The 16,665-nt window shown below is 47.8% G+C and overlaps 1 protein-coding gene across 1 annotated transcript; it reads right to left on the reverse strand.

Annotated features, from left to right (window-relative positions):
* Positions 1–13: 13 nt before the first annotated feature.
* LOC103653759 (cell surface glycoprotein 1) lies at positions 14–2,111 on the reverse strand. The gene is made up of 2 exons (XM_008680571.4): positions 1,683–2,111; positions 14–557 (listed from the first exon to the last, which is right to left on the reverse strand). The coding sequence occupies exons 1-2, from the start codon at positions 1,887–1,889 to the stop codon at positions 342–344; spliced, it is 423 nt and encodes a 140-aa protein (XP_008678793.1). The 5' UTR covers positions 1,890–2,111; the 3' UTR covers positions 14–341.
* Positions 2,112–16,665: the final 14,554 nt, after the last annotated feature.

Here is a 16,665-nt window from a genome sequence, read left to right on the forward strand (position 1 = left end):
AAGACCCAGAAACTTTCATAGCTTACTAAAAAATCTCAGTATCCGTTTCACAAATCAATGATGCAACTACATCAAATACAGGTTTTGCAATGTACACGTTGCTTACTCAAAACATAGAAAAAGTGAGAATGCATGTCATCACAGATATCGCACTATAATCTGTAATCCGTAAAACAAAACTTTCATAGCTTTAGAAAAGCTCAGAGGTCATATAACAAACTTATGCATCTAGAGCCTATATAAGCCGGCAGTTCAAATAGAACTGAGATCTCTTGCGCGCACCAAAGACGTAGCACATTTTTTCCCATTGCCTAATCTATCACTGTTAAGCCAATCGAAAATTACTCGGTTGGCTTATCTGGGTCATCTTCCTCAGGTTCTTCCGTGTCTGGATCGTCCTCTTGTGGCTCCTCCTGAGGTGGTGCTTGTTCTTCCTCTTCCTCTTCATCATCATCCAGAGGATCATCAGCTGGCAATGGATGCGGTAATGGTGTCTTCATTGGGCTGAACTTAGGGAAGATATCAGGTCTCCTCCCAGGTTTTGGTCTCTCCCATTCCTAGCAACATTCAAACGACAGTAGAAATTAATGTTGATGTCAACATATAGAAGCGAAAAAAGTGTATGGAACATTATATCTAAATCAGTACAGTCATGTTTGAACGTTATTTTTCTAGGCTGGACAGATCGTCCACACTAGATATAATGACTCTACTGATTATATCAGATCGTCCCAAGGGAATAATCATTGGGAAAAGCTGCAATAGATCTCCAATCGTTATTTTGGTTGTACAAAAAATCATTACCAAGAAAGGCTAGGATTAGTATCCTCATATATCAGACCATGTAATCCATACAATCGTGAAGCCATTTACATAGTCTGGCCTTAGTTCACCTAAACAGCTCATGACTGCTCGTCATAACATTCTATCACTTTAATGATGGAAGTCTTACAAACAAAAGAATATACACAGAAGCTACACATTCGGAAGACAGGCACTGCTAAAGGACATTTAGGGCTTATTTGTATACTGTAATCAGTATTTAGGGGCGAATATAAATTTGATGCTCCAAATATCTATCAGCACAACGAGCTACTAGCTGCAAAACAACCTCAAGAGTCTATGGCAATAAAGATTTATGTTTGGACAGATGAATGTATTACATTCATAATAGAGCAGAAGGTTAGGAGTTATCATTTCGTAGGGGTACCTTCGCCAGAGAGATACGAAATGGCAAAACCCTAAAAAAATAGATGAAGGCTGAATCCACGTCTGGAAGCTAAAGCATAAGGGCCCGTTCGGTTCACACGGAATGGAAGACTGGAATAGTTCCTACCCAAATTGCTTATTTAATTTGTATAAGGGCCCGTTCGGTTCACACGGAATGGAAGACTGGAATAGTTCCTACCCAAATTGCTTATTTAATTTGTATAAGTTTTGATCAACAGGAACAATTCTTGGTGCATTCCTGCAGAAACGAACAGGCCTAAGCATAATCCTACCCAACCGGAAGAACCTGTCCACACAACTTATGTACCATTCCTACTGATTTTGTCTACCCCAGTCCCTAAACCGGTTCTTGGTCAGTTTAACGGACCCAAAAGATAAGCCTCCTCCAATCCTACCAGGACAAGCTGCTAAATCAAATGAAGTGAAGGAAAGTTGAAGGGCACGAGAATTACGATGGGGAAATCCAGGGGCGACCGCTTCGTAATCTTCTCCTCATCAGGGGCCGCGCAGACCACGAGGGCGTTCCACCTGCACCGCTTACTTCCGGGAACCGGCACGCGCGCGAGGGCGGAGGCCGACGTGGAGACGCCGAGGGCGCTGGGCGCAGCCGCCATGGGCGGGGCGGCGGGCGGTGCCGAGAGACACCATGGGGACGTCATGCAGGAGGGGAGCTCAAGGGCCCTCGCTTCGCTTGGGCTGTTGGCTGGAGGAGTCGGGTTGGAATTTGGGTTCCGCCTCCGTGTGGCTTGGTGGAGTAGCGGTGGCTTGCGAGTTGCGATTGTGAAGAGAATTTGACAAACATGCACCGACTACGGCGGGCTTCAGACTTTTGGCACTGTTATCGTGACAATTGAAATCGTGGCACTATAATCCTTCATGTTTTGAAGATTTAGCATCGGGCCGCTTAATGGTTATTAGCATTTTTGCTCTTCTCTTCGTGCCATCGTGCCGTTACTTCCCTCGGCGCTGTCATCCTCTACCGTATTTCATTCTCCCTTTCCTCTTTGTCGCCCTGGTCGTCATCTTCCTCCCTCGGCTCTGTTCATCGCGCACTGCGGTGCCTTCCTCCCCTGTCCTTCACTGGATCTTGCCCTTCCCTGCTGAGCAGGTTCCGCCTCAGGCGGATCCTGCGCCTGTGATCCATTGCCGCCCCGCCGACGCTGGTGAGCTCTCCTACTTCTGTAACCCTAGGGTTTGCAGATTAGGCTACCGTCATGGAACCTGCCGCGGAGCTATGTGCCTAGAACCTGTCCGCGTCCGTTGCTGCAGCCCGTGACACAATGAATGCTTCTGCTACCGCTTGTATAGTTGCTGGTGATTACTGCGCCACATTTTCCTTAGGTAACGATGTGGTTTCTACGCTTGATGTTCTTGAATCCGCTGTGGCGGCGGAAAAAAGTGCTATGCGTTCTTATCAACAGGCGAGTGCAGCCGTCGTTTGTGCTAAGGAGACATTGGCCAAATACTGTGAGGTTTGTATTCTCAAACTTTTACTGAGCCAGGCAACGCTTGAGATATGTTTGGCATGTGATTTGTTGCAGCCCTGTGATGGAATTGTAGAAACTTGAGTGCTGTTTTCAGGCTTCTAAAACATGTGAGGTGATATAATTGCTTAGCCTTGTGATTGAATTGTAGAAAGCTGAGTGCAGATTTCAGGCTTCTGATAATTTGAGATGATCAAGTTGCTTAGCCCTGTGATGTTTTCTTTGAAAATAGTGAACTGTATACTACACTTGTTCTTTTTTTGCTGAAAAATTATTGAGGGCAATTGGATCTTTGTGATGACAGTTGAACTGAGGCCATGGTTGCAAAATTCTCTGTTTGATGATGTTTCATTGAAAAAATTGACCTGAGGCTTGTGATAATGTGAGATGATCTACTTGCATAGCCCTATGATGTTTTCTCAAAATAGTGAACTGTATACTACACTTGGTTTTGTTTGCTGAAAATTACTGAGGGCATATGGCTTTTTGGAGGCTTCAGATTATTGGCAGTATGGCTATTTGTCTGAAAACAACACTATGATGATATGTGGCAGTTTGAGGGCATATGTTCTGATCCTAAACCCTCAATTGAGGGTATGTGCCTGTTTGTTCAGTTGCCCTATGATGTTTTCTTTCAAATTTTAGAAATGTATACTACATATGATGTTTTTAAAAAAAAACTGAGGGCATATGGTTGTCTTGTTCAGTTATCAGTTCACTTTGGCAGTATGGCTATTTGTCTCAGCCTATTTGTTGTTGTGCTGTTGTGACCCTAAACCCTCATTCATGTTTACAGCTGCCTGTTTGTTCAGCTGAGGGAATGTGCCTGTTTGTTCAGTTGTCAGTTGCCCTATGATGATTTCTTTGAAATTTTAGAACTGTATACTACATATGATGTTTTTTTCAAAAACTGAGGGCATATGGCTGTCTCAGCCTGTTTGGTGTTGTGTTGTTCTGACCCTAAACCCTCAGTTCATGTTTACAGTTGCCTGTTTGTTCAGCTGAGGGTATGTGTCTGTTTGTTCAGTTGTTAGTTCCACTACCTCCTCATATGGCTGTCCATAGTCTGATGTTATTATATTTTTTTGCAGATGAACAAAAAACTTGCGCATGCACTCATATATGTCATGTCTCAAATGAGTGATACATCTAAGAAACTACAAGATACTGCCTCTTTCTGCTACACAGATGAAGACGTTGTAGATGGTTTCATGATGACTCAAGTAGCTCGTTCAATGGACGAGTTAGCTGAAATGCTAGAAGTAACTTCAATTGACTGTTAGGTTTCGATGATGGATCCAACAACTATATTAGAAGCTGGCTATGGAAGTGAAGATAGTGCGGTGTGGGAGGACGTATTCCGTGACTGAGAAATAATGAATCAGCCATTAGAAGCGGAGACACTTGCTGAGCACTGTGCTAAGTGGGGGCTTAGTTACAATGAGATATGGGATAGATCAGTGTAACATTGTCTTGTGTAGTTCTTTTGTAATGAGTTCAGCTAGATGAACTAGTATTGTAATGAGTGAGTTGCAAATTGTAAGACAAGACATCATGAACTACTTGTTGGTTCTTATTTGCTATGAAATGCTGTGATGACTCAGGTACATCTTTGGGGAACTAGCCTTTAGTTGAATTTTTCCTAGGCTTTCGCTTCCTGTTTTGACAGAAATTAGTTAATATCATAAAATAGACAGTTGCACAAATAATTTAAACCAGAAATAATGTAACCTTTTCTTTGTGCCATTTAATGGACATTTGTAGCTTGCTTTCCTGTGGCCTAGTTCACCACAGTTTGGACACTTCAACACTTAGGTATGGTCGACAGCCACCCTTGAAACCAGAAATGCATGGACCGAGCGCACAAAAAATCGACTGAAGAAAGGACGACCCTCATCCATTTTTACATCAAGCTCGATGATACTATCCGGTGACTTTTGCATAACTGCTTCTCTCCAACGTCATAGTAGCTGAAAGCTCTCTTCCCAACTTCCAAATAATTTTTTCAAAGCTTTCTCTTTCCCATGCCAAATTGTGTCATATGCAATTGTATAACCAAAAGTGTCCTGCAATGTAGTTTGTAGCTCCTTAGCACCCATATGAGGCTTCTTCATTAGTAAAGGAAGCGCACGTGCCACAACCCAAGCTCCTGTAGGTGTAGTCGTCTTACGTCTACCACTCGACGTACAAGTATGTTTGTCATTCAAGACAATTACCTGAAAATTAGTTAAAGTTTCATGTACCATATAACCACGAATAGAAAGATACATATTAAGTACAAACAGATATATTCTCAGCTTACTTGAATTGTTGGAGCCCCTTTCCTCTCCGGTCTAGCATGATGCTCCAAGGGCAATCAGGCCCTTTACAATACCCTCTAAATCTAGTCTTATTGGTTGCCTCAATTCCAAGCTCAAATTCTTTATTTATGGCGTATTGTCTAATTGCGAGTCTGAAGTGGTGCATTGTTGCATATAAGCTGCCAGGCTCCATAACTGGATTATTCATATCATATATTGTCCTATTTTCATCAAGCACTGAATCAGAACACAGAATGTCTCCTCCCAATTCATCTTCACATGGAATGCTATTTCCAAAACGGGAAGCACTTGAATCATCTTCCCTTCCATCATCTTGATTATCTAGTACAAGCTGAAAATATAGTCCTTGTTCACTAGTAACATCATTTCTTCCTTCTTCGTTGTTGGTTTCTTCTACCATTATTGAATACCAATCGATATCATGCATTCCATGGCCACTCCCCTATTCACCAAAAATAGTTGTAATATAATATATAACTACTAAATTGCATACAATAAATTCAAACCACTAACCACTGTGTGTTGTGTGCCAATACAAGTCAATGTCCACTCTTGTTCTTCGACAATGCATGTTGTCGTTTCATCCATGGGGGGAACTGTCTCATCGTTCGTAGTATTATTCATATTACGCTGCACAAACAATGGATGCTAATTGGGTGCTCGGCTCTAGTACACTGCACAGACAATGCTAAATGGGTGCTAAATCTGGTGAATGGCAGGGGCGACGCTAACAATATGCTACACAGTCCGCTAAGATGGGCGGCTAGTGAACTGCAGAGGCTCACTTACCAGAGCTGGGCATGCTGGATCCGGTGAACGAACGCCGCTGAGCACAGATCTGGGAATGGCATGGCACTCGCGCCGCATTGCGCCGGCGCCGAATAGAGCCAAGGGAGGAAGCCGACGACCAAGGAAGGAAGAGGGAGGAAGACGACGACCAGTGAATGGAATAGAGAACAGTCTCGAGAACAGAGAGACTGAAGAAGAGCAGTGTGACCATGGAAGGGAATAGAGAACGGTAGAGGATGACGGCGCCCAGGGAAGTAACGGCGTGAGGGCACGACGGAAAGAGCAAAAATGCTAATGATCATTAAGCGACATCGATGCTAAATCTTCAAAACGTGAAGGATTATAATGCTACGATTTCAATTGCCACAATGGCAGTGCCAAAAGTCTGAAGCCCACCGTAGGCGGTGCCATGTTTGCAAAATTCTCGATTGTGAACCACCGGCGGCGGCGGCGGCTGTCTGTACAAACCGCCTTCAGGGCGATAAGAGTGAACTCCAGCCCACCGCAAGTCAGACCCAGCCCGACAAATGAAACCAGCAACCAATTCGGCCAGAGATGCCTCTGTTCGTGAGATCCATGGGCTATGGTGATGTGCGGATCCGCTATGCCAGCATAATAACGTGCGTCTGTGCCGTGCAGCCGTTCTCGTGAACATGACTCCCGAAAACGGGCGGCGACGGGCCTCGCCACGCCTGACACGCTTTTGCCCAACGATAAGTTTACAACACGTTTCGTTCCAGAAAAGAGGTAGTCCATTATATTCACACTTATCATTTTATTATTTAGTTTGTAAAATAAAATAAGTTGATTTATTATCATTTCATTAGTTATGGACTAATAATTAGTAATAATATAAGGAATGAGTTCATTTTACTAAATTTATGAAATAAACTCATGATGCACCAACTCATCTATAATTAATTGATTCTTCAAATCAAACACCCTCTTTGTCACCGAATCTAACCTTTCTGACGCGCACATTTTCAACAAAAATCTTGCACCGCTCATTAAAGATTAAGGATGTGTTTGATTGGAGAGTGAAGAATGAAGTAGTGTCATTTTTAATTTTTTTCCTAATATTTGATTTTCGACGAAAGAGAAGTAGAACGACTTCTGAAGTTTCTAGATACGAACTGGGATACCCTGGTCCACTGAGGATGTGTTTGGTTGAAGAGTCAATTAGAATGGGGCGGCTCCATTCCAGTTTTTAAGAATGGAGTCGTTCAATTCTGCGTTTAGCAAACAGAACAAAGTCGCTCTGTTCTTTGTTTGGTTGGAGAGACATATGAGTGTATAGGGGAGGAGATGGAGGAGAGCGCTCGCGTCTGGTCGTTTTTTGGAGCAAGAGCATTCTAATTATTTATAGTAAATTTCCATATGGAGACTCCGAGCCACTCTTGTGATATCCTGGCCCTTGGGATGGGATGTCCTAGCCCAAGGCTTAATAGAATTAATAGAATATCCATACCAACAAGGTGCATCTTCTTTTTCGAAAGCCTAGCTCGAAAGAACCTCTAAGTTAAGCGAGCTTGGCTTGGAGCAATTTGGGATGGGTGACCGACCGAGAAGTTTTCTCGGGTGCGCATGAGTGAGGACAAAGTGCGCACAAAAGACTCGTGTTGGTCTGTGGTGACAATATATGATCCTAGCGAGCTACCAGGAGTAAATCCCGTCGATCCAGGGATTGGATGGGGTGTTACAAGTTGTATCAGAGCCGAGCCTCGCGGTTTCACGGGCGTGTGTGGGTTAGGGGGTTCGGGTATATGGCGCATGGCGCATGTGGGCCTGGAGTGGTCACATGGCATGGCATATGACGATACTAGACACACAGACGCGACTAAGAGTGGAGGTTCCTAGATTGGTGTTGACCGATGAGGACGTTAGTTTTCTAAAGGGGGTGGATTGTGATATCCTGGCCCCTGGGATGGGATGTCCTAGCCCAAGGCTTAATAGAATTAATAGAGTATACATACCAACAAGGTGCATCTTCTTTTTCGGAAGCCTAGCTCGAAAGAACCTCCAAGTTAAGCGTGCTTGGCTTGGAGCAATTTAGGATGGGTGACCGACTGGAAAGTTTTCTCGGGTGCGCATGAGTGAGGACAAAGTGCGCACAAAAGACTCGTGTTGGTCTGTGGGGACAATATATGATCCTAACGAGCTACCAGGAGTAAGTAACGTCGGTCCAGGGATTGGACGGAGTGTTACAACTCTGCTCTTCTTTTGTTGGAAACCAAACATTTAAAAAATAGAAATGGAGCCACTCCATTCTCCTCCACTCCTCAACTAAATACACCATAATACGATCGGACATGAATGCTCTCCTTCCTTTCACATTCATATGGCTCTCTAACCAAACAAATAACTGAACAACTCCGCTCTATTATACTCTTTAATCAAACAAAAAATAGAACTCCATTCTGCTTGATAAACATAGAAGGAATTAGTTCCATTCTTAAAGACTGGAATTGAGTTGTTTCTATTGGCTCTCCAATCAAACACACCATAAACTGCTCCAAGCCTCCAACATATATAAAACTAGATACAGAGACATCCATAGAGTTTTAAGCTAGATTCTAGCGTGATGGTGGAACCGGCCAATGGGCAGGGCCGTCGAGTGCCAGCGCAATTGGAGCACTGGCACAGGGCCTCCAATTTTTTTAGGGCCCCAAAATTTTGAATTTTCTTAATATAAATGATATAAAAAGGTAAATATTGTTTATTATTTATGAAATATCGACTTTAAAATAGATAATATGAGAGGACAAGAATATGAGAATATATCAAATATGAAACGATACATTTTATATTGTTTTTATCTCTATATACTATAGATTTCTAGGCCTATTTTTATGTTTTGCACCAGGGCTTAAAAATCTCAGAGACGCCCTGCCAATGGGGACAAGCACTTTGCAACTATGTACAAACTGGCAATGGCTATTTTCTGGGTTGAAGGGATAACTTGCAATAGCAGCATATCACCAGAAGTAAGCAGGCAAGCAGAGAGTGAGAGATGACCCAGAGCAATGGTGGGAGTGGAACAACGGCACCATATGTTAAGCTACGTTAATAAAAGTGTTGGCTATCAATAATTACCAACGCCAACTACCTCAATGATGGTGATTATATTTTGCGTAGCTTGAACTTGAGATTTCAAATTTGGGTAGAGCTGGCCCTGAGAATTGTATATTTGTTTGCCTCAAGGAACATCTTATGATCTAATCTCATGCCCAAAGTAGTAAAATTTCTTTTAAATTTTAAGTAATGGACATGTATACCTAATTTTACCCTTGATAAATAAATCAAATTGTTCACTAAATATTGCTCGAATTCCAACGATATTAATACCTTCCAAGAATCGTGCCAGGCACTAGATTTGTTTACACGTTGGCCATACAATACCACCCCCCAACCCCCAAAAAAGGTGATTTGAACAGAAAAATCCAGCAGCGATAGAGCATTCCAGGAGCTACACTACACGAGACAGGTCTCACATTGGTAGAAACACCTCGGCTGCGCAGATTATAGGAGTGAGTATCAAGTTGGCTGGACGAGCGGGAGCGAAGGGGTGTCGTGCTGCCGCTCGGCTGAGAACTCAGGTGAGTTGCGGAACACAGGTGAGGCAGGGAACAATCACTTCTTAGATTGATCAATACTCTCCAATTGATTACAGACTCCTGGACTTTATAATCCAACTCTAAACAGACTCCTTAATCTTAGGAACTCTAACAGACTCTTCTTAAAAATAGACTCCTTAATATTAGGATCTCTAAATAGTTTCTCCTTATCTAAGGATCCTCCTAATCCTTATCTATATGTCCCTCTATAATGGGCTGACTAGAGGGCTGTTTAGGCCGCCTACTATAAACCATAACATTTCTCCCTCCCTCGTCGAACAACTCGTCCTCGAGCTGAAACTGTGGATATGAAGCCTTGAACTGTTGTAGAGGTTCCCATGTTGCATCTACTGATTGAGTACCATTCCAGTGCACCAACACCTGCCATTGTCCGTGTTGCATCCTTGCTCTTATTATCTTCTCTGGCGATGGTAGAAGCCGAACATTTTGCATAGGTGGAAGGTCTAGGGGCAGGACAGGAGGGGTACCCAGGAAAGGCTTAAGGAGTCCCACGTGAAAGACATCATGAATTCGTGCCCCTTCTGGTAACTCCAGACGATATGCTACTGTGCCCACGCGCTCAAGAATACGAAATGGCCTCGCATATCGCGGTCCCAATTTCCCTTTGGGTCGTTCGACCAGTGACTGAGCTTGTCGATTGAGGAGACGGAGCCAGACCTAGTCATCCACATCGAATTCGAGATCCCGGTGTCGGCCATCATAAAACTTTTTGGCATGCTCTTGAGCTTGCAGCAGCCTATCTCTAACTTCTCCTAGAAATATATCTCTTTCCCGTAGCATATCATCCACAACTTGAGTGTCTGCTGTCCCCTACTTATATGGAATGAGAGGTGGTGGATCCCTGCCATATACTACACGAAAAGGAGTTGTCTTCAATGCTGAGTGGTATGATGTATTGTTGCAGTATTCCGCCCATGCAAGCCAGTCCACCCAAGCTCTTGGCATGTCTCCCGTGATGCACCTCAAATACATGGCAATAGTTTTGTTGACTGCTTCCGACTGACCATCAGTTTGGGGGTGGAAAGCAGTACTCCTTCTTAATTTGACACCTGCTAGCTTGAACAGATCCCTCCAGATATGTCTGGTGAAAACTGGATCTCTATCGCTGACTATGGAACTTGGGAACCCATGCAGCCACACTATGTCAATAAAAAATGCTCGTGCCACTGTCGCAGCTGTGTAAGGATGATTGAGGGCAATAAAGTGGGCATATTTAGAGAATCGATCAACCACTGTTAATATGACAGACTTACCATGGACCTTTGGTAAACCCTCAATGAAATCCAATGAGATGTCTGTCCATATTTGTATTGGGACTTCTAGCGGTTGGAGGAACCCTGTGGAATGCAGCGACTCTGTTTTGTTCCTCTGACAGGTTGCACATGATTTGACCCAATCTTGTACCAGTGTCCTATCCTTGTGAATGAAGAAATCAGCTCTTAATCGATGCAGCGTCTTTTGTACTCCACCATGTCCTGCTGAGTGTGCAGCCTCTAGTATTGAGGGAATGAGTTTGGATGATGTTGGGATAAACACCCTGCGGCCGTGCAGTATCAAGCCTTCCCGTATCTGCCATGGGGCCTCTAGGGATCCCTCTGTAATCTGGGCCTGGAGGAGTTTCCACTCGTCATTATTAGCACATTCTGCCCACAATTCTTGGTACAACTAGAATGTTGGGGTTGATATGGTATGGACTGAACTTTCAGTTGTGTCCCTGCGAGATAAAGAATCAGCCACTGTGTTGAGTCGTCCTGCCCGATATTCCACTGTGAAGTCAAAGCCAAACAACTTACTAATCCACTGATGTTGTGGTACCATGGATAGTCATTGATCTAGTATGAACTTGAGACTGAAATGGTCAGTTCGTACCACAAATCGTTTGCCCCATAAATAAGGACGCAAGTGACGTATTGCTTGTACCAACCCAATGAGCTCGCGCTCATATGCTGCCAATTTATGTGTTAGGCTGCAAATGGCTGGCTAAAAAAAGCTATTGGGTCGTGATCTTGGTGTAGGACAGCACCAAACCCCGAGCCCGAGGCATCACAATCCATAGTGAAAGTCTGTTCAAAGTCAGGAAGCTGCAGGACTGGTGCTAATGAGAGTGTCCATTTGAGCGCTTGGAAGGCGGAGTCGGCTTCTGGGGACCACTGAAAGCCTTCTTTATTTAGGAGTTTGGTTAATGGTGCAGCGATTAACCCAAATTCCTTGATAAATTTCTGGTAGTAGTCTGCCAATCCCAGAAATCCCCGTAGTCCTCGTGGTGCCTTTGGGATCGGCCAAGAAATAACTGCTTCCACCTTGCTGCTATCCATAGCTGTTGGGGCGAAGGCGAAGACGCCACCCTTTGCTCGATGCCTTCGCCGTAGTCATTGGTCCAACGGAGACAAGACAACGAGCAGGGACACCCTTCGCCCCATACGACATCGGACGAAGACCTGTGACGAGGTCGTCCCACCGTGCGGCCTCGTCCGGCATGGAGGCCCACGTGTGATCCGGCCCATTGTAACAGGCCCTGCGTGACCGCTGCGCGTTACAGGCCTAATTTGTAAAGGCATCCCTGTAATTACAGTATGTAACCCCGCTTTATGGGAATATTCCGGGGATAACCTAGGTGTCTGAGGGCACATGCGTCCTGGGCACTCAGATACCTATAAATACTCCCGCACAGTGCCCTTGAGAGGCTAGATTAACAGAGCTTTTGCCATCTCGTGCGAGAACCCAGTTTACGTCAACTCTCACCCCCGTTGGATCCCCTTGCACCTGGTAGCAAGTTCCAACATTTGGCGCCCACCGTGGGTGCTACGAAAAAACCACCCGCGATGGCACCCAAGAAAGCTAACTCGAAGGCTGACGAGGCTGCGAAGGCAGCACTGCTTGCCGCAAAAAAGGGCAAGGCCCTCGCCCTCACCCACTCCACCCACCAAGAGGCTACTCAAGACGACGTTCTCCACACCTGCGAAGACGACGCTCTTCGCACCTGCGGCCCTGAAGGACAATCGCAGCCTCCCCCAGGCTTCGCCCCACCGGAGGGCGCGGACCTCACCGAGGACGGTGAAGTCCTCAGCGTCTCAGCGGAAGAACAGCTACAGCTACGCGCCCTGCGCCTCAAGAACCGCAATCTCTAGAGGCAAAAAGAAATACTGGAGGCCAAGAGCCAGCGCGTGTCCGCACTAGCCAAGGTGCGACAAATGATACGCGACGAAGAGCAGAAGGCCCAGGACCTCGAGCGGGAGATCGCGCTGATGCAGCACGAAGGCAACCTCGGCCAGCAGCACGGGCCACCCCTGCAACAGCGCGCACAACTGGAAGACATACGCGAAGGCCACCTCGGCCTGCAGCACGGGCCACCCCTGCAACAGCACGCGCAAATGGAAGACCCACACTTCCCCCAGCGCGACCACGCCTTCCCACACGCCGCGCCACCTTATCCGCCAGCTTGCGACACTTACTGTCGGCGACCGACTTTTCCCAGACGGCGTCAGCATGTTGCGTCCGAAGTCTCTCGACTTCGGCAGACACAACCACCGTCAGGGCCCCCGACGCCGCGCGGTCTGCGAAGTCAGACGCCTGCAAGACACACATAAGACCACAGCCCCAGCGAAGCCGGTAAAAAACCGAAGTCTAGCTCAACGCACCTGACTTAGTGCCTCCTGCATCTCCTTCAGCCGGCGGGACACAGCAATTGCCTCGTCCCTGACGGCAGTGAGTGCCGGCATCTCGCCGCCGGCACTAAGAGCACTGCCCTTCGCCCTGGGCACCACGGCAGCCGCCGCGGTCGCCATGGCAGACGGAGCAACAACAAGTTGGCCTTCGTCCGACCCTGCGACGTATCAACAGATTAACACAAAAAAACAAACTCGAGCCAACGACTTACCAACAAGATAATCTTCCACACTAATGTCGGTGGCGAAGTCGGCGACGCGCTTGCCCGATGGCGGCAACTCTCGGGCCGCCTTCGCAGCATCCGGCACCCTGCTGGACGCAGGGGCGGCCTTCACAGACTTGGAACCACCGGCGGCAGCCGCCTTCGCAGCCTCCGGCGCCCTGCTGGATGCAGGGACGGCCGACTTCGCCGCCAGCGACGGCTGGCCTCCACCGGGGGTAGCAGCCTTCGCAGCCCCCCGTTGCCTCTTCGGCCGGGCCTCATGAAGCCTAACGACCGCCTGGCGCTTCTGCGCAGCTCCCTGACGATCCTTGTCCATCACTGCCGACACAACAGCAGCGATATTCCGCCCGTAAGGAAACACTTTCCAATCACGAACCATGCGAGATGTAAAAAAGTCTTCGCCGGCCGCGCGGGGGATAGGAACATTCTTAGGCCACCAACCCACGGTAACCCTCAGCATCCGCGCCGAAGACTCCCGGAGCTCGGGCGAAGACATCCTTCCCCCCGGGGCCGCGCATGTCTTCATCAACTCCCTAGCAAAACAATCAGAAACCCCCATACCTCCCATAGCAATACCTAGTTTCCTCTTCTTCGACGACGGGGCGACCGCCGGCGCGGGGTCGTCTCCAGTCTCTACCACCGGTTTCTTCCCGCGACGATCCACATCGTCTTGGCCGGGGTAACCGCCATACGGCAGACGGTTCAACTCAAAAACCCTGTTCAAGCGGTCATTGGACCCGCGAATATCCTAGCTACGCTGGCCCTCTGTCTTCGGCACGTACCGACCGACGACCCGCACCGCCCCATCCTCCGCCTCACGCACAAAGGCGGCCGGATCGCGACTATGCAGATCCAGCGTGAAGGCGGGACTTCGCACCAGCTTCCCACCATGGGAAGGCATCTGGCGAGGGCATACTTCGCCCAACGCCCAGCCATGCGCCAAGGGCCATACCCCGTACGCCACAAACTCCTCAACCAAATCGCGCCCGCTGCTCAGGCCGGCGGCGCACCGAAGGGCCCCTTCGTCCGCATTCTCCTCCGCCACTTCAAACGACGGGTATGCTGAGTAATAATGCGAGCACATCTCGGACACGGGGAGCCCCGGATGGTCTTCGACTGTGCCCTCCGCGACGTAGAACCAAAACTCATGCCAGTTGCCCCACTTGTTGCGGGCGCAAGGAACCAACTCAACTACCTCCATCGAGGTCTTGCCGGTCTTCGGCGTAAATGTACAGGACCCAAACTGGGCAACTTCATTCCCGATCATCCTCTTCTGCCAGTGTAGGCAATAGTACTTCACGAAGACTTCGACTGCTGGCCGTTCGCCGTATGAAGTCGTCGCCCAGACATACTTCGACAGAGCCACCATGACATTCGGAGTCAGCTGATAGATCTGTACGTTAAATCTGCGCAGGACTTCTCCCACAAACCGGTGCGCAGACAGGCGAAGACCAGCGGCAAAGAACGCCTCGAACACAACCAACTCGCCTTCCGGCTCGGGGCCTTCCTCCGTCCCCGGGACACGAGCGACCCCGCCGCCAAAGTAACCAAGCCGCTGCATATCTTGCACGCGGACCGACGACATCTGCGACACACCGAAATCCACCGTATCGCCGGCGCGCAACTCCTCCGCCGCCACAGTACTCAGCGTTTCCTCAGACGACGCGTCGGCCGGCGGCGTAGCGGCAGCAGAAGAAGAAGAGGTCGGCATCGCTACGTACCGTCGGCGGCGGCGGGCGGTCTGCTTCACTCGGGCCAGATCTCCGGCGAACAAGAGCAAGGAGGGCAGATGAGCAGCAAGATGGTGGAAAAGGCGGCTAGGGTTTTCACGGAGCGCGGAAAGATAAAGTTCAAAATGCGCCGCCCCTCGCCCCCTTTTATACACAGGGCGCGGCGCTTCGGGAAACCCGCAGTCCAACAGTACGGTGTCAATCAACGGTCATGTCAAAAACCCCCACGGAACCACTTCGAGCGAGGGCAGCGTCTCCGCCATCTAGCGACGTCTTCGGCACCAGATGACTTAGTCGAACTGGTCCCTCGGAGGGCAAATGTTGGGGCGAAGGCGAAGACGCCACCCTTCGCTCGATGCCTTCGCCGTAGTCATTGGTCCAACGGAGACAAGACAACGGGCAGGGACACCCTTCGCCCCATACGACATCGGACGAAGACCTGTGACGAGGTCGTCCCACCGTGCGGCCTCGTCCAGCATGGAGGCCCACGTGTGATCCAGCCCATTGTAACAGGCCCTGCGTGGCCGCTGCGTGTTACGGGCCTAATTTGTAAAGGCATCCCTGTAATTACAGTATGTAACCCCGCTTTATGGGAATATTCCGGGGATAACCTAGGTGTCTGAGGGCACATGCGTCCTGGGCACTCAGATACCTATAAATACCCCCACACAGTGCCCTTGAGAGGCTAGATTAACAGAGCTTTTGCCATCTCGTGCGAGAACCCAGTTTACGTCAACTCTCACCCCCGCTGGATCCCCTTGCACCTGGTAGCAAGTTCCAACAATAGCCACTCCTTTAGCTGAGATGATGTGCCCTAAATAAGCAATGGATGTCGCTCCGAATTCGCATTTGGACTGTTTGACAAACAAATTGTTGGTCAGCAGGGTTTGTAGGATAGCCTTGACATGTATGAGGTGGTCTGACCATGTGGCACTATAGATGAGGATGTCATCAAAGAATACTAGGACGAACCGATGAAGGAACTGACCTAGTACTTCATTCATCACTGCCTGAAATGCGCTGGGGCAGGTTGCGTTAGTGGTTAAAGAGTTCGTTGGTTGTTATCAGATTTCATCTGGCTAGTAGGTCTGTTCAGTAGGTCTATTCAATAGTTTTCAGTAGTCGTGTAAGTTGATTTGGTTTCCTGTAATTTCCTGTAAGTTATTCCCTATCTAATATATTGGAGCGGCAAGTCTTTTGCCACTCCCTTTCAAAAAAAAAGAAATGTCGCTGGGGCATTTGAGAGACCAAATGGCATAACCAAAAACTCAAAGTGCCCATGGTGCGTCCTGAAGGCTGTTTTGTGTACGTCTTCTGGATGAACACGGACTTGATAGTAACCAGATCAGAGGTCCAATTTAGTGAAGAAATGTGCCCCTTGCAGTTCATCTAGCAGCTCATCAACCACGGGTATAGGGAATTTGTCTTTGACTGTTTTCTCATTCAGTGCCCTATAATCAATGCAGAAGCGCCATGATTTGTCCCTCTTTTTCACTAGGAGTACTGGAGCTAAAAAAGCTGACGTGCTGTAGCGGATAATCCCCTGTTGTAACATGGATGTGCATTGTGCCTCCAATTCATCTTTTT

Source organism: Zea mays, chromosome 4 (assembly GCF_902167145.1).
Source record: "Zea mays cultivar B73 chromosome 4, Zm-B73-REFERENCE-NAM-5.0, whole genome shotgun sequence".
Lineage (NCBI taxonomy): Eukaryota > Viridiplantae > Streptophyta > Magnoliopsida > Poales > Poaceae > Zea > Zea mays.

Coding starts and splice junctions, on each gene's coding strand:
- LOC103653759 (XM_008680571.4), bottom strand. CDS start 1,889: ATGACGTCCCCATGGTGTCTCTCGGCACCGCCCGCCGCCCCGCCCATG. Junction 558..1,682: donor CGCCCCTGGATTTCCCCATC/GTAATTCTCGTG, acceptor GAATGTTGCTAG/GAATGGGAGAGACCAAAACC.